General features: G+C 41.8%; 1 protein-coding gene across 1 annotated transcript in view; it reads right to left on the bottom strand.

Moving 5' to 3' along the window:
- Positions 1–14,938: 14,938 nt before the first annotated feature.
- The window catches only part of Ttk (TTK protein kinase), a 42,972-nt gene continuing 38,866 nt past the window's right edge, over positions 14,939–19,044 (bottom strand). The window contains exon 22 of the mRNA XM_028756205.1: positions 14,939–15,340. Within this exon, the coding sequence (XP_028612038.1) occupies positions 15,257–15,340 (84 nt within the window). The 3' untranslated portion in view covers positions 14,939–15,256. The remainder of the gene's footprint in view (positions 15,341–19,044) is intronic.

Below are 19,044 nucleotides of genomic sequence, written 5' to 3' on the forward strand. Positions count from 1 at the left end.
CAAGTTTGAGGTCAGCCTGGGCTACATAGTGAGTTCCAGGCTAGTCTAGGAGGCTCAGAGAAACCATATCTTGAATAAAGGGAGGGACGGAGGAAAAATAAATAAATGGGGGGAAGGGGGTAAAAGCTCTTATCTCTCAGCCAGCAGATAGATGTCCTGTTTCTTTCAGTTCAATATCAGGAAAACAGGGGTAATCTCAAGAAAATTTGCTTTAGTAAAATTTTTACTTTGTCTCCATCATTGACTCATTTTTTTGACAGTCCATAATTTTCTGAATTTTTTGTTTGCTTTATTTTTCTTCCTCTTTTTTATTCTCAAAATTGGTCTAGCCAGGCATGGTGGTACATGTCTTTAGTTTCAGCACTCTGGAGGCAGAGGCAGCAGATCTGTGCGTTTGGGCCCAGCCTGGTCTACATAGTGAATTGCAAGCCAGCTGAGTCTATATAGTAAAACCTTGTCTCAATCATCATCATCATCACCATCGAAACATCAAATATACTGTCAGCATCCTTGTGCCTTTAGTTTTAACCATTTCTTTCATGGTTAACTCATTATTTTCTGAGTATTGGACAAAGAGACAAACACAGGAAACAGGGAAAGCATAAAGGTGTAGCTCAGTGTTAGAGGCCCCGAGTTTGATCCCTGACCTCACACTCACAAGTCAGAAGCAAAAGGAAGAATCAAGGTAGGGATGAATGACGACAGAGCAACGGACCAACGGACCAGCAGGTGTGCACCATCAGATAGGAGCACTGACCCAGGCACACAGGGAGGGGAAGGAGCCTCTCCAGGCTCACAGGGAGGGGTAGGAGCCTCTCCAGGCTCACAGGGAGGGGTAGGAGCCTCTCCAGGCTCACAGGGAGGGGAAGGAGCCTCTCCAGGCTCACAGGGAAGGGTCTTTAAAGTCGGAAAATCCAATAAGCACAGGAAGAAATCTGTAGCAATAACCAATGTGTGTGGGGTAGATTTTCAGTGCCCTATACTGCATTAAGCACCTTTCTTTTATAATGTTCTTTATTTTCTATAGTGACCTCATGAATTAGGTACTAGGACTAATGCAGGGACCATAACTGAGGAACTGAGCAGTTAAGTGAAGGTTCCAAGGTAACACAAGTAGTGAACATAGATCTGAGACTATAACTCAGGTGGTTGTCTAGATGTTGTTCCTTTTGCTATGGCCTCTGCCTTGAAGGGTGCTGGTCAGGGTATGCGAGGTGGCTCAGCAGGTAGAAGCACTTGCCTGATGACTTGAGTTGGATCACAGGAACTCACATGGTGGAAGGAGAGAACCAATCCCTACATGTTATCTTCTGACTTCCATATCAGACATACACAATGAATAAATAAAGTTTCGTTATTATAGTCAAGCCACTGTACTCATAGAATACTTGGTAAATGTTTGGCACTGTGTGCTTTTCAAACATCACTGCAGTCCATCTTCAGAGCACCTGTATAAGATGTCATCATCTCTACGCTGCAGATGAGGAAGCCAAGGTCTAGAGGAATGGACACCTTATCATATATACTTACTAAATATTAATATTAGATGCTAATTATTAACAAAACTGTACAATGTGCATTCAACAGAACCAGGATTCCAGGTGAACTGAGTAACTCCAAAGTCAAAGCCTTCATCAGGCAAACAGTAAAAATGGTCGAACATTCAGGTTAGGGTCTGAATGTGTAAGTCAAGTCATGAAGAACATTCAGGTATTCATAGTCAGTTCATTCAGCTACTGTGATAGTGACTTTTATGTCATTATTTCTATTCAGCTCAATTATTGACACTTTCTCAGGACTGGGCCTCACTTCTGAAATTTTGGGGATCAAATTAGGTGTTATTTTTCTTGTCTTTGTACACTAATAAAGATCCATAAAACTTGAACAAAAATAAATACAACTTTTAACAGGCAGTGGTGAACACCTTTAATCCCGGCACTTGGGAGACAGAAGTAGGCAAATCTTTGAGTTCAAGGATAGACTGGTCTACAGAACAAATTCTAGGGTAGCCCAGGCTACACAGAGAAACCCTATCTCAAAAATTAAAAACAAAGCAAAGCAAAACAAAACCCACAAACCCTTTTTAAAGCTATGATTTACTTTTTTTAAGGTGAAGGATAGAATGGAAAAAGCAGAGTTAGTATCAGCTCCAGTAGAAAACAGAAATTATCTGAATTGTTTATTAAGCTATCTAGCCTAAACTTATCTAGAAAAGTATATAACTTGGCCCAAATAACATGATTCTGCTTCCCACTTAAGACAGGATCTCACTATGCAGCCCTAGCTGGCCTGAAACTCATTATGTAGACACAGTGACTTCAAATTCACAGAGATCAGCCCACCTCTGCCTCTGTCCCAGAGTGCTGGGCTTGAAGTCATGTGCCACCACACACAGGTGCAATTTTCAAAGACAGATGTCCACAATGTATTATTTGGGGAGAAAACAATTCTCTGGCTTTATGAATGCCAAATATGTTTACAAAGAGACAGACAGAATAAAGGGGTTTAGCATTCTATCCCCATTCTGTTTGGTATCTCCCTGCCTCTCTTGTCTTACCCCTTGGACTGCCACTCACCAGCCAGGCATCGAGAGGCACCACTCTTTGGAGAAACAATTGCTGAAATCCCATGCCCACTTGAATGGATCTCTTCTCAATCCCCACCTCTGCTTCTCCACCCGGTACCTGTTCCCTCTCGCCTTCTTTGGTTGTTCCACTCAGACGTTGTGTCAGACATAGGCCACCCCAGTTAACTCACCAGGTGTTCAAAAGGTATGCCTCGCAAAGGCTCTTTCCTCTTAAACTTTCTGTTTGGTAGACTTGGGCTCTCTCCAGTATCACAAGGCACCTGGCTAAGGTGCTCTTTTCCTTCCTGTTTGCTTAGGAAACAATGGAAAAGTTGCCGTTTCAAAAACAAAGTAAAATAAAGCTTGAGAAAAGTTGCCGTTTCAAAAACAAAATAAAATAAAGTTTGAGTGAGCACTTATGGTATTTGCCAAACCAGCGGGCTGATGGAAACACTGTTTATTGAAGACGCCAGTGTCAAGAGCTGCGTGCGGTGGGGTCTTTGGGAGGCCGTGCTTCCCACAAGTGTATAGGATTGTCTTATTAAGCCAGTTTTGGGAACCGTGCTGCAGAATAGAAGAAAATAATTACTTAACACAATACAAAGAGATTTATTGTCATAAACCCCTGAGAAGCTTATCATGGACTAGATACAAGCACAAGGAAGACCTGATGCTAGACACAATGGGCAGTGTTGCACCACACATTAGACCATGTGGACACACAAGCCCAGAATAGCTTCAGAGGGAGGAAGAAGCTCTGGGCTGGGCTCAGGAGTAAAGCATGGCTTATGCTGCTTAGAGTGCACAGGATATGAGTAAGAATGGAAACCTCTGAGTTGGGGGTGACATGGAATGACTGGCAGAAACCGAAGAGAAGTCTGACTGGAGCCCAGACAATGCAGAAGAACAAGAGCCCATATGATGCAGAGGATATGGAATTCCATCTGGGGCTGGGATTCAATTAGAGCTTAATGCTGTAGAGGAGGAGGAGCTCTTCAGGTTGTTCGAGGCAGCTGATGGAACAATGCCTGTAGCAGGTGAATCTGCCCAGTGATTTCCCTCAGTGGCCCAGAGGTTCTTACTCAGAGGGTTTGTAAAAATCAAATTGCTGGGCCCCACCTTCTGAATCTGAAAGTCAGAAGTCAGGGGCAGAGCTGGAGAGTCTGTGTTCCCTAGCAAGTTTCCAGTGATCCTAAGGCTGGGTCATTCTTGGAGTAGTAGCGTCAAACTTGATAGACTGAAGATGACTATGAACTAGTGCCAGAACAAGGGTGATCGCCCAAAGAATGGAAGCAAAGGGACTAGCGGGTGGTTGGAATGTGTGTGGGAAAAGCGTGAAAACGGAGAGAGATGTAAGACTTCAAATCTGTGGGTCCCAATAAGCAAGAATAAAAGGGTAAATTCCATGAAGAGCTGTCTTTATTGCAGTGAGATCGCTGATCAAATGGAATACTTCCTGCTTGTTCTGTTGCTCCTGGTCATGTAAAATTCGGCAGCAATGGCCAGCTACTGAGGACTTAATGAAAGCAGAGGCTGGCAGGATTGCCAGAAGCAGGCTCTAGGCACTATGGGACAGATTGGGCAATTGTGATTGGCAGTGTCATCCAAGCTAACCTGACCCACTTACATGCTTGTCCCAGGCTGAGCTCTGTAGCTTTGTTTCATATCATCCATTTGCATCAACTCTACACCCAAACCAGAAATTCCTGTTCAGAACCAGAAAGACAGCTGTTGTCACTGCCACCTCATCCCCCACTTGGGGGCTGGGAACTGTGAACCTTGACTCACTAAACCAGTGGCTCCCAAACTTTTGGGATGGGCAGTGCCATCAGCTTCTCTTGAATTTACCACCAGGGGATGCCGTCCCAGCCCTATTGTGAAGTTGGGTAACCCCAAGACAGAGGAGGACTTCAGTCTAGGATGGAAGTATCACAGAACCCTTGCAGGTACTCCACTGGAGAGGAGCTAGTGAGCACCCCCTTCCCTTATTGGCAACAGAGTAGAGAAGGTCCACCTCACATGCTTCCCCTTGCAACCTCTCAGAACTACAGGTACACAGCTAGGCAGTTGTCTCTGTTTTAAGATCAAAAAGTCAGTTCTAGGACCACTGGACTGTAGCTTCAAACAAGTGTAAAAAATTGTGCTCTCTCAAATCACAAGGAGAGGACAAAAACATAAATATACATAGAAATACTTTACTCGGGCCTATGTATCACACAACGTTACTACGAAAAACTAACCCTCAAGTTGTGCATAGTATCCATTCTGTTAGTGAAGGACATTTCCAGAAAGAGTCTGTGAATAGCTTACATTTCTAAGATTCTAGTGTTATAAATTAGACCATTTCAAAAGAGAGGTACTCACAGAGATCTCCTCTTGTTCTAGCAAGTTAGAGACCATCCAAAAAGAGAGGCACCTTTAAAAATAACCTTTTAGCCTACCATGTTAGAGACCATCCAGAAAGAGAGGCACCCACAAAGATGCCCACTTAGTCTAGCATGTTAGAAGCCATCTAGAGAAAGTAGTACCCACAAAGATGCCTACTTAGTTGAGAATATTTGTAAAAGTAACTTCCAATCTTTGTATTAATTGTCATCTCTGATGTTTACTGTCTCTGTCTGTTAAACCTAGGCCTAGGCCTGAAAGCGTCTAGCCTCCATACAATCATACAATCTAATCTAGGCCCAGAATGTTTTCAGCCTCTGAAACTTACTGCTGAACATGCTCCCCCTTTCTAGTTCTTTCTGAACTCTGACTGGCTGATTCAACTCAGCTGTTCTGGCTCAAACTCCTCTCCAAGCTGACTGGTTCTATCTAGGTTCTCTCAGTTTCTCCTGAATTGGCTTCATACCAACTTTGGCAATATCTCCTAATCTTCTGGGTCCTTCTCATTCTCTAGCTTGTCCTCTCTTCAACTTGTCTCCGTAAACAATCCCGGTAGAACTGCCTCCTTCTCCCCTCTCTTTCTCTCTGCAGTGCTCTTCTAAGTAGCCTCTTTTCCCTCTCTTTTCATGAGACTTAGGCTATCGGTTCTGTCAAATCCGTCAAATCTTTCTCTGATCCATCACTTTGTCTGCCACTCAATTAGACATCACTTTCAAATATGTTGCTTCCTTCTCCAAACTAACTCCATTTTCATTGTTTGGGATTAAAGGTATGTACTAAGGGCATGTCTGTATTCCAGCCAGAGGAATTAAAGGGCTGGGCCACATCACAACTATAAATATTTTTTTTAATTTTTTTCCCAGTAAATAACGCAATCTTAGGCTTCACAGTGTAACCAAATATCCTGCAACACATGCTAAAGACCACCTAGAAAGAATGAAATCCATGAAGATGCCCTCTTAGTCTGGCATGTTACGGGCATATGGGTCTTCTGAGTGAAGTATACTTTGTTTCTGAAGCTAATACTCCTCTGTTAAAAAGTTATAACTCTTCCAAAAGAAAGAACTTCCATTAAAATAGTATTAATCAAGTGACAACTATGTACCAAGCATTACAGTAGGCAATGGGGCATAGAGCAATGAACAACATTAATTAAAAAGTGTACATACTGCACTAAGTGGCAAGCAGTAAACAAACTGCTATAGTTTATAGAGAATGTTGGAAAAATAAGTCTTAACAAAACAGCAGAGCACCAGGCGGTGGTGGCGCACGCCTTTAATCCCAGCACTTGGGAGGCAGAGGCAGGTGGATTTCTGAGTTTGAGGCCAGCCTGGTCTACAGAGTGAGTTCCAGGACAGCCAGAACTACACAGAGAAACTTTGTCTCGGAAAACCAAAACAAACAAACAAACACCAAACAGCAGAGCAAGGAAATGGAGTATGACTGCATGATAAGAGGTAGAAGAGCCATAGCATTAACTCTGATATTCAAGGATGGCCTCCGTAAGAAGATTCTGAATAAACACAAGGAGATGTGAGAGCAAGCCCATCGACTACTGGACGAAAGCAACAGCCGCAGACAGCAGAGACCGAGCCTGCTGGAACTTTATTTGGTGGCACTGAGAATCAATGAGGTCTAAGGACATTTGAATGAATCTCTTCCAATGCCATAGAGAGCAGAGGGTCAGGAGTAGAAGCGAGAAAAGGAGTGGCTACAGTGATCCTGCTGGCAAAGGTAGGAGCTCGGGAGCTTTCCTAGTAATAGATATGCCCTTAGAGTAAGCGCACTGGAAAATTCTGGATCAATTAAGATGCTACAACAGTGGCTCATGCCTGTAATCCAATGCTTGGAAGCCTGAGGCACAAGGATTGCTGAAAGTTCAAGGCCAGCCTGGGCTATAGTGTGAACGCCTCAGACAGACAGACAGACAGACAGACCTACCTGGGTGTGATCTTAAAAACCATGAGGCAGGGTAAGAAAGAAAAAAAAGATAAAATGAATTTCAAATAAAAACTATAAGGACTGGTGTCTTAGGGTTTCTATTCCTGCACAAAACATCATGACCAAAAGCAAGTTGGGGAGGAAAGGGTTTATTCAGCTTACACTTCCATGTTTCTGTTCATCACCAAAAGAAGTCAGGATTGAAACTCAAGCAGGTCAGGAAGCAGGAACTGATGCAGAGGCCATGGAGGGATGTTACTTCCTGGCTTGCTTCCCCTGGCTTGCTCAGCTTGCTTTCTTATAGAACCCAACACTACCAGCCCAGGGATGGCAACACCCACAATGGGCCCTCCCCCCTTAATCACTAATTGAGAAAATGCCTTACAGCTGGATCTCATGGAGGCATTTCCTCAAGAGAGTCTCCTTTCTCTGTAATAACTCCAGCTTGTGTCAAGTTGACACACAAAACCAGCCAGTACAACGGACATTGTTGGATGTCAAACAGAAAATTAGTATGTATGAATTCACCGAAGAAATGATGGAATCATTAAAGAAATGATGCCCTCCATCTGATTGATGACAAAGCAAGAAACCATCTTTAAAAGAACATAATTTCTACTAATGAAAAAGTTTAACGAGACAGTGGCTGAAAGTATCCAGAATCAAAACTATATGTAACGCATAGGTGTAAAAGCATAATAATATATTTCACACACGATGACAAGCTTGGGGAGGGGAGTGATGTAGTCAGTGGCTAGAATGTTTGGCTAGCACTCATAAAACCCTGGGTTCAATTCCCCCCTCCCTATGAACAGAGGGCTGTTGAATATTGTGATATATGCCTATAATCCCAATACTCAGGAGGGGAAAACAGGAGGACCACTTCTCTACATAATGGTTCAGGACCAGCCTGGGCTGCATGAGACCTAGTACAAAAACAAACCAAAATTATTCAGTGCTAAAGAAATGAGCTATGAAGCCATGGAAAGACACAGGAACCATGGAAATATATTGATAAATAAAAGAAACTATATTGAAAGTCTACATCGAGAATGGTACTGATTATTTAATACTCCAGAAAAGGTAAAGAAATGGTTGTCTCGGGTGGAGGGTGGTGGTGAGCAGCTGCCAGAGGGGAGGATGGGTGAAAGGAGCAAAGCCCTTTACTCCTTAAAAGTTTTTATTTAGCCTGTAGACTTAGATCACTGTGATTACTCTGTTCAATGTCATCAGTGAGTCTGAAACCCTGTATTCACAATGGACTAAGTTTGTTTGCCCTTAAAGTGAAAAGCAGCCTGGCAGTGCCTTCACATGGATATAAAATATTAAATCTGTTACTATTTTTATGTATTTAAAATATTGGGTTTGGGTGGGATGAGACAGTTTTATTCTGTAGCCCAGGCTGGCTTCAAACTCATGGCAATCTTCTGGCCTCAGTACCTTCAGTGCTGAGATTCCAGGCTTGCGCCACCATGGCAAGTTGTCTTCTAGCCCGGGCAGTGGTGGCACACGCCTTTAATCTCTTTACTTGGGAGGCAGAGGCAGGTGGATTTCTGAGTTCCAGGCCAGCAGTGTCTACACAGTGAGTTCCAGGACAGCCAAGGCTATACAGAGAAACCCTGTCTCAAAAAACAAACAAACCAAAAAAGCCAAAGCCAAAAACAAACAAACAAACAAAAACCCCAAACTTTCACCAAACATGACTACAACTGCCACTTACTCTTCTTAAATTTCATTGGGCATTACAGTTATTTATTTATTTGAATTCCAAAGATAAAAAGACACTCTTTAGAGCGAAATTCTATTTAAAACTATTTTAGAAAAATGCATTTCCCCCCCTTCTACATCAATATTTTGAATTTAATTTCTTTCAACTAAAGCTTGGGTTATCCTGAGAGCCAAGTAGCATCTCTGCTCTCCAAACCATATCAGAAAGCACAGCTGGTCTGACATGCCTTCTCTCAGAACTCTGAAGGATCACCAGTAACAGCTCCAGAGATGGCACTCAGCCTTCAGTGTCCCTGCTACATTCCAGATGCCCCTGCTCCTGGAATTCCCCATCAGTGTTTGGACTTCATAAACATTTCCCCTAGCCTGGCCTAAAGGCAAAACACAGTTGAGATGCTCAACCTCTTTCTCAGGTAACCCAGGAAGGAGCTCGATTAAAATGACTGCAGCTCCAGATATCACAAGTACTTGAAAACAAGTTCCCTGCACAATTTGACAATGAGACTGAGTACTGGTGAGCTATTTCAGGGTGAAGCCTCCTCCTCCTCCTCCCCCTCCCCTTCCCCCTCCCCCTCTTGTTCTTCCTCCTCCTCCTCCTCCCCCTCCTTTCTCTTTCTCTGGTGGTCTGAATAAGAATGGCCCCACAGGCTCATATATTAGAATGCTTAGTCATAAAAGAATGGCACTACTTGAAAGGAATTAGAAGATGTGGCCTTGTTAGAGGAAGTGTGTCACTGGGAGTAGACACTGGGATTTTAAAAGCCCAAGCCAGTCCTAGTTTCTCTTTTTCTGCTGCCCACAGATCTGGATGTAGAAGCCTCAGCTACTTATCCAGCACCATGGCTACCTGTATATAGCCATGCTGATAACAGACTAAACCTCTGAAACTGTATACAAGCTCCAACTAAATGTCTTCTTTTGGAGTTGCCAAGTTCATGGTGTCTCTTCACAGCAATAGTGCACTAAGACTCTCTCTCGGTCTCTCTGAGTGAGACTCACCGGCGATGAGGACAGGGAGTGGTTGGAAGACCAGATCACATAGTGGATTGTAGGTCATTTATATGGACATTGATTTTTAGTCAAGAATAAAGTTGTCATTTTAGGGTTGGAACATGGACCAATATGAAGCTACTGTGGCTGGTTTTAAAAACAATCACACCTTGAGCATAAACTAAGGGGTTAAAAGTAGACTGGGGTAGACCAATTAAGAAGCTGTTAACAGCTACAGGCAAATGAGGTTGGCGCACTGAAGTGGCAAGCAGCAGTCAGACTGTAGATGTATTTAGGAAAATAGGCCAACATCTCCAGATGAACTAGATGAAAGAAAAAGGATTACGGATAACCAAAGAGTTGAGAGCTGAGTGTCGTGGTTTGTATATGAACCCCCACCCCCACCCCTCCGCCGCTGCCCAGGCTTATGTGCTTGAACCTGATCACTAGGCAAGAGATGCTGTTATGGGAAGATATGGAACCTTTGGAGCTGGGGCATGGCTGGTTACGGGAAGGCAAACTTTTGAGGGTTATAGTCCAGCCCCACTTCCAACCCATGATTGCTGAGTACAATACACTATGAGTCAGTAGTGCTGACAAGCTCCCACTGCCCTACACCAAACATGTCCATGATCCCACACCATGGTGAACTGTTCTCTTTGAACTGTGAGCCAGAGTAATCATCTTATATTGTTTCTATCAGGCATTTGGTCACAGCAATAAAAAAATCTAAAGTAAAGTTGTCATCAGCTGAGATGGTGAGAATTTCAAGGGAGCAGGGTATTTTTTTTTCCTTGTTGTTGTTTAGGTTTTTGAGATAATCTTCCCATGTAGCCCAGGCTGGAACTCTTGACCTTCTTGTCTCTACCTCTCCTTCTAAGTATATGGTCCCATGACTGGCCTAGAAAGCAGATTTTGACAAGAGGCCAATTTTACTTTGCATTTTGGGTTTGAGATGTCTACATGTACATTCAGGTAAGGATGACAAGTGAATGTGTAGAGCTGGGCCTCAAGAGTTGAGTCTAATTGTATACAGATCTGGAATTATGCACATAAATATATTGCCTTTAAAGTAATGAGAGGAAGAGACCAAAGGAAAGCTTAGTGATGGAGATCCCTCTTCCAGTAAAACAGAGACCTTCGGGGGAACTTGGACTATGCTTTAGGATTTACTGTGTTCTAAGTATATGACTCAACCTTGGATAGACGCTTTGTTTCAGGACTTTTTACCTGCAAATCTCACCTTAATGAAGACAGATGGAAGACCAAAACCTCAAAATTAATTAATTAATTAAACATACACCCAACCTACATAGTGCACTGCAGTGCATTCTCATAGCCTTTGTTCTGACCTGGCCACATGTCAATAAAGCCAGCAGCTTTATTGAGAGGGGAAAGCCGTCAGTCTTCCAGCACTCTTAACGGCTTTCACATGGGAGAAGCCTAGTCAATGCAGTCAGAATTGAGGCTATGGTAAGCACAAGACTATACCCAGTGCTGAAGGGAAATGAGGCCTCTGTGCTCTGTACACTTGGATTCTCAAGAGACTCTGGAACTCCACATCTAGCTTTGGACTCACACAGGAAAGATGTTGCCTCATAAATACCAGAGTTTTTCTGTCATCTAAATTCATTTTTGTGAATTCATTTTATGAGTTGGTAGACTTAAGATAGGGACTCAGGAGATGATAGGACCTATTGTCCTAATTTCCCTAATTAAGGCTATCAAGTTCCCACATCATTGTCAACTAGCTCAGCCCACAAGCTTGACAGAGAATACTTATAGCTAAGTCCCTTTCAGTGCTCTCCTACCTGGCCACATTCTAAAACCAGCAAATAAATAGCATTCAGTAAGTCCAAAGTAGGTTTGGGAGAAATTAACATTCAGAACATCCTACTTAGGACTATCCCTTTGTTCATGCCCGAAAAGTAGAGAATATTAAATGGCCAAGACATTTTCTAATCAAACACTAACTTACATCACTAGAATTCAGTGTGCACAAGATCAGTTAACAGAACAGGCTGTCCATCTGTCAGAGTGTGGACGGAGCACTTGACACTGTCAACTCAAACCAGTTAACATGCACAAATGCTTGGGGAATGTGTGCACCCAGGTCAGCAGTATCCTTGGCTGAATTTCAAAGGACACAGTTGCTGTTCCAGGCTGGGGTTCAGAATCAAATTATCCATCCTGGGCCCACAGGTGCTACTGCCAGGTATTAATGCCCTTTCCGAGATATTTCACAACTCATAACATGACTAGTATTTTAAAAGGTTACAAGTGCAGTTATTTCAAGACCACCTTTAAAAATTAGCAGTACTGCCAGGCAGTGGTGGCGCAAATTAGCAGTACTGCCAGGCAGTGGTGGCGCACGCCTTTAATCCCAGCACTTGGGAGGTAGAGGCAGGTGGATTTCTGAGTTCGAGACTAGCCTGGTCTACAGAGTGAGTTCCAGGACAGCCTGGGCTATAAGTGAAACCCTGTCTCAAAAAACAAAACAAACAAACAAAAAAAAATTAGCAGTACTTAACAAAGTCTATAAAGAATAATGTTCTAACTTCCAAGTCAGGCTTTTAACCTATGAGTGAATTTGTAGAACTGCCAACTTAAGCTTACTAGTTATTTGTTACATCCAAAGCTCAAACCCTGAAACATAATAGTGGTTAAAAATGGCTGAGTTCAGCTAAGGCCCTGGATCCCTCCATAAGTGCTCCCAGGCTGGTGGTTTAGACCCTGGGAGCTGTGGTTGGTTGGTATTGTTGCTCTCCTCATGGGGCCACAAATCCTTTCAGCTCCTTCAGTCTTCACTCTAACTCCTCCATTGAGAACCCCATGATCACTTCAATGGCTAGTTGTGAGCATCTGCCTCTGAATATGTCAGACTCTTGAAGACCTCTGAGGAGACATCCATATCAGGCTCTTATCAGCATGCACTTCCTGACTTCCACATCAGCATCTACCTTTGGTGACTGCACATGGGATGGATACTCAGGTGGAAAGGTCTTCAGACGGCCCCTCCTTCAGTTTTTGTCCCTCGCTTTGTCTCCATATTTGCTCCCTTGAGTATTTTGTTGCTCCTTCTAAGAAGGACCGAATCACCCCCACTTGGTCTTCATTCTTTATGGACTTCATGTGGCCTGTGAGTTGCATCTTGGGCATTTTAAGGTTCTGGGCTAATATCCAATAATCAGTGAGTGAATACCATGTGTGTTCTTTTGTGATTGGCTTACCTCACTCAGTATGATAATTTCTAGTTCCATCCATTTATCTAGGAACCTCTCAAATTCATTGTTTTTAATAGCTGAGTAATACTCCATTGTGTAAATATACCACATTTTTTTAATCCATTCCTCAGTTGAAGGACATCTGGGTTCTTTCCAGCTCCTGGCTATTATAAATAAGGCTGCTATGAACATAGTTGAGCATATGTCCTTATTATATGTTCGAGCACCTTCTGGGTATATGCCTAGGAGTGGTATAGCTGGATCCTCGGGTAATGCTATGTCCAATTTTCTGAGGAACCGCCACACTGATTTCCAAAGTGGTTGAATATATAAGAGTGGAGGGCCCTGCTGGGCATAGGTGGAAGATGAGATCCTTGACCTCATGAAGGCTGGACGCCCCAGGGGGTGGGAGTTTTGAGGGTGGGGATGTGGGAGTGGGGGGGTAGATAGAGGTTACATCCACAAAGAAGAAGGAGGAGGTGTGAGGGGATTGGGGGTTCCTGGGTGGGTGGGGGATGGGGTAAGGGGACAACATATGAAATGTAAATAAAACATCCAATAAAAAAATTAAAAAAAAAATGGCTGAGTTGAGAGAACAAGCCATAGAACATGAGAACTACTTGAGAAAGACATGTTGGATTGTTACTCCAAATACAGAGCCCTGAACAGATATCCCACCAAAGATGGAAATGAGGATGCACAGCAACCCAGCACTAAGGAAGTGCTGATTAAAGGAAGGGGATACCCCATACTCATGACCAGGACCAGACCCCACATCTAGACATCAAACTCTGCTGAGGGCATGGAGCCACACAAATGCTCATCCAGTGCCACAAGCTTGGCAGGTGCTCACGAATCTAAATAGAATCTGCCCACGAAAAGTAGATGAAAATTGACACCATATGAAAACCTGCACAGAAATGTTTATAGCAGCTTCATTCACAATTGTCAAGACTTAGAAGCAACCAAGATGGGTGTCAGCACAATGGATGGCTCATGGCACATCCAATGGATGCTCTGTGTGGGAAAAAGAAAAAAGCTACTGTCAAAAGGCACAGAGAAATAAAGTCCAGCTGAAAGGCTATTATAGTTGGATCTCACTTTTACTAGGAAAAGAACAGGACACAGAGAAGAGCAGGGTCTCCCCAGAGTAAGGGACAAGATCATTCTGTAAGATAAATACCTGCATCAGATATGTCAAAGCCCACATAGTATATGTACCCAACATTATGAATTTGTAGTGTAAGCTCACGGATTGTAACAGAAGGTACCACTGTGCTGTGGGATGCTGATGATGGCAACAACAAAGGTGACGGCAGCTGCCTGTGACAGGAAGTAAAGGACACAGAAGCTCTGTATTTTCTGCTTAATTTTGTTGTGGATCTAAATTGCTCTGAAAAACGGTAGTCTATACAACCATTTTAGAAACTAATACTGTGTTAATGCAAGGTGAAGTTGCATATATTTGGAAATATTTGAGAATAGTATTTCAAATTCTGGTTTGGGAATAGTTGTACATATACACTGTGATTCTTATAAGGTTCTGGTTTTGATCCCCAACATAAAGTATGTGTGGAGGGAGAGGTAAAAAGAGGAAGACAGGATCATACACTGAGGCCACATTTGTAACAATCCATTACCAAAAAGCACTCAATAATGGCATACCTTAACTATAGAAATTATATTACAAACTCCAGCACAATATTTAGAACACCAAACCCTATATGTACTATGAAGAGTCACAGGTAGAACTGAAAAAGCCACTTGCATAATGAATACTATAGATGGTATCATGGCTGTAGACAATTAGGACATTTACTTACAATTGGGGGGGTGATGGTGGTGGCGAGACAGTGTTTGTGTAGACTTGGCTGTCCTAGAACTAGTTCTGTAGACCAGGCTGGTCTCAAAATTACAGAGATCCACCTGCCTCTGCCTCTCGAGTGCTGGGATTAAAGGTGTGAGCCTGTTTACAGTCCTCAGTCCTTTGAAAATCTAATTGTTTAACTTTATTTTACTAAGGTCTATTCTTAATCCAGTTTTTCTAAGAATTTTTCTATCATGCCAATAACACATTTGATTGAAGAAAACAACTGTACAACTCTGGAAGTGTGGTAAACTTTATTTACAGAGATCTTCAACATCCCAGCTATCATCCACTGCTTCAAATGTTAAATGTTAGCAGACAGATATACAGGAAAGCATAAAACAAAAGCACAACCCTATAATTTAATATACACAGTGCTATGAGTGGTCTACTTTACAGCCTTCTTTTGAGGATAATCTACTGTGGTTTTTTGTTTTTTTTTCCTTAACTGATAAAATCCAGGTGAAGTTGTTTCCAACTGGTGGATTTCCTGAGAGATTCAAGAGTATAGCAGACAAAGAACTTTAGTGTTTTTGGTTTGCGCGTAGCTGTGCATTACTTTCTTTCTCTCTTTTTGTCAAAACTCTTGGATGATGAAGAATCTTGACTTTCGCCACAATTATAACGTTCATACAAAGTCTGAAATTAAAAACACAAATTTGTCTTTCAACTTTTTAGTTCAATGTATTATTAAACTAGTAAAGATAATGATATATTCTAAATATAAAGAAATGCAGCTTAGCCCCGCCTTGTCCTTTGGGCTGGGACAGACACCTAGCTGGTCTGCTCCTGTGGAGACACCGTATCCTGAGCCATCCTAGAGGAGCCACTGCACTCAGAGTAGTGGACACCTAGCTAGTCTGTTCCTGTGAAGACACCATACCCTGAGCTATCCTAGAGGAACCACTGCACTCAGAGCAGCAGGATTTCAGGATCCTAGAGGCGGCCTGACTCCCAGGAGTTCTTCCATCCAGGAGCTTAGGATCACAGAGTTCTGACACAAGCAAGATAACTGGAAAGACAGACTCCAGTCAGACACAGTGAGTGCAGGTAACACTAGAATTAACCAGATGGCAAAAGGCAAGCACAAGAACATAAGCAACAGAAACCAAAGTTACTGTTCTTCATCAGAACCCAGTTCTCTGATCATAGCAAGCCCTCGACACCCCATAACACCGGAAAAGCAGGATTCAGAATTAAAATCACTTCCCATGATGATGATAGAGGATTTTAAGAAGGACATAAGTACTCCCTTAAAAAAGTACAGGCGAACACAGGTAAACAGGTAGAAGCACTTAAAGAGGAAACAGAAAAATCCCTTAAAGAATTGCAAGAAAACACAACCAAACAGGTGAAGGAATTAAACAAAACCATTCAGGATCTAAAAATGGAAACAGAAACAATAAAGAAATCACAAAGGGAGACTACCCTGGAGATAGAAAGCCTAGGAAAGAGATCAAGAGTCATAGACGAAAGCATCACCAACAGAATACAAGAGATAGAAGAGAGAATCTCATGTGCAGAAGATACCATGGAAAACATTGACACAACTGTCAAAGAAAATGCAAAATGCAAAAAGCTCCTAACCCAAAACATCCAGAAAATCCAGGACACAATGAGAAGACCAAACCTAAGGATAGTAGGTATAGATGAGAGCGAAGATTCCCAACTTAAAGTACCAGTAAATATCTTCAACAAAATTATAGAGGAAAACTTCACTAACCTAAAGAACAAGATGCCCATAAACATACAAGCCTACAGAATGCTAAATAGACTAGATCAGAAAAGAAATACTTCCTGTCACATAATAATCAAAACATCAGATGCACAAAACAAAGAAAAAAATACTAAAAGCAGCAAGAGAAAAAAAAAGGTCAAGTAAAATATAAAGGCAGACCTATAAGAATTACACCAGACTTCTCACCAGAGACTATAAAAGCCAGAAGAACCTGGACTGACATCATACAGACCCTGAGAGAACACAAATGTCAGCCCAGACTACTATACCCAGCAAAGCTCTCAATCACTATAGATGGAGAAACCAAGATACTCCATGACAAAACCAAATTTGCACAATATCTTCCCACAAACCCAGCACTTCAAAGGATAACTGATGGAAAATGCCAACACAAGGAAGGAAACTACAACCTAGAAAAAGCAAGGAAGTAATCTTCCAACAACCCCAAAAGAAGATAGCTACACAAACATAATTCCACCTCTAATAACAAAAATAACAGGAAGCCACAATCATTTTTCCTTAATATCTCTTAACATCAATGGATTCAATTCTCCAATAAAAAGATGTAGACTATCATCAGACTGGATACACGAACAGGACCCAGAATTTTGCTGCATACAGGAAACGCACCTCAGTGACAAAGACAGACACTACCTTAGAGTAAAAGGATGGAAAACAATTTTCCAAGCCAATGGTCCCAAGAAACAAGCTGGATTTTAATATCAAATAAAATCAACTTTTAACCAAAAGTAATCAAAAAAGATAAGGAAGGACACTTCATACTCATTAAAGGAAAAATCTACCAAGGTGAACTCTCAATTCTGAACATCTATGCTCCAAATGAAAGGGCACCTACATATACAAAAGAAACTTTACTAAAGCTCAAAACACACATTACGCCTCACACAATAATAGTGGGGGATTTCAACACCTCACTCTCAGTAATGGACAGATCATGGAAACAGAAACTAAACCGAGACACTTTGAAATTAACAGAAGTTATGAACCAATGGACTTAACAGACATCTATAGAACATTTCATCCTAAAACAAAAGAAGATACCTTTTTCTCAGCACCTCATGGTACCTTCTCAAAAACAGACCATATACTTGGTCACAAAACAGGCCTCAACAGATACAAAAAGATTGAAATAATCCTTTGCATCTTATCAGATCACCATGGACTAAGCCTGGTCTTTAAAAATAACAAACACAATGGAAAACCCACATGTATGTGGAAACTGAACAACGCTCTACTCAATGATGACTTGGTCAAGGAAGAAATAAAGAAAGAAATTAAAAACTTTTTAGAATTTAATGAAAATGAGGACATCCTACCAAAACTTGTGGGACTCCATGAAAGCTGTGCTAAGAGGGAAACTCATAGCTCTAAATGCCTACAAAAAGAAACTGGAGAGAGCATACATTAACAACTTGACAGCACACCTGAAAGCTCTAGAAGAAAAAGAAGCAAATACACACAAGAGGAGTAGAAGGCAGGAAATAATCAAACTCAGGGCTGAAATCAACCAAGTAGAAACAGAAAGAACTATATAAAATATCAAAAAAAACCAGGGGCTTGTTCTTTGAGAAAATCAACAAGATAGATAAACCCTTAGCCAGATTAACCAGAGGGCACAGAGACAGTATCCAAATTAATAAAAATCAGAACTGAAAAGGGAGACAGAACAACAGAAACTGAGGAAATTTAAAAAAATCATCAGATCCTACACTCAACAAAACTGGAAAATCTGGATGAAATGGACAATTTTCTAGACAGATACCAGGTACCAAAGTTAAATCAGGAGCAAATAAACCATCTAAACAGTCCCATAATGCCTGAGGAAATAGCAGCAGTCATTAAAAGTCTCCCCACCAAAAAAAGCCCAGGACCAGATGGTTTTAGTGCAGAATTCTATCAGACTTTCAAGGAAGACCTAATACTAATTTTCTTCAAACTATTCCACAAAGTAGAAACAGAAGGAACACTACCCAATTCGTTCTATGAAGCTACAATCACACTCATACCCAAACCCCACAAGGACCCCACAAAGAAAGAGAACTTCAGGCCAATCTCCCTTATGAATATCAATGCAAAAATACTCAATAAAATTCTAGCAAACCGAATCCAAGAACACATCAAAACAATCATCCATCATGATCAAGTAGGCTTTATCCCAGGAATGCAGGGATGGTTCAATATTCGGAAATCCATCAATGTAATCCACTATATAAACAAACTCAAAGAAAAAAACCACATGATCATCTCACTAGATGCTGAGAAAGCATTTGACAAAATTCAACATCCCTTCATGGCAAAAGTCTTGGAAAGATCAGGAATTCAAGGCCCATACCTAAGCATAATAAAAGCAATATACAGCAAACCAGTAGCCAACATCAAAATTAAATGGAGAGAAACTTGAAGCAATCCCACTAAGATCAGGGACTAGACAAGGCTGTCCACTCTCTCCCTACCTATTCAACATAGTACTGGAAGTCCTAGCCAGAGCAATTAGGCAACAAAAAGAAGTCAAAGGGATACAAATAGGAAAGGAAGAAGTCAAAATATCGCTATTTGCAGATGATATGATAGCATACTTAAGTGA

The sequence above is a fragment of the Grammomys surdaster genome, unplaced genomic scaffold, assembly GCF_004785775.1.
Source record: "Grammomys surdaster isolate TR1022 unplaced genomic scaffold, NIH_TR_1.0 126113, whole genome shotgun sequence".
Lineage (NCBI taxonomy): Eukaryota > Metazoa > Chordata > Mammalia > Rodentia > Muridae > Grammomys > Grammomys surdaster.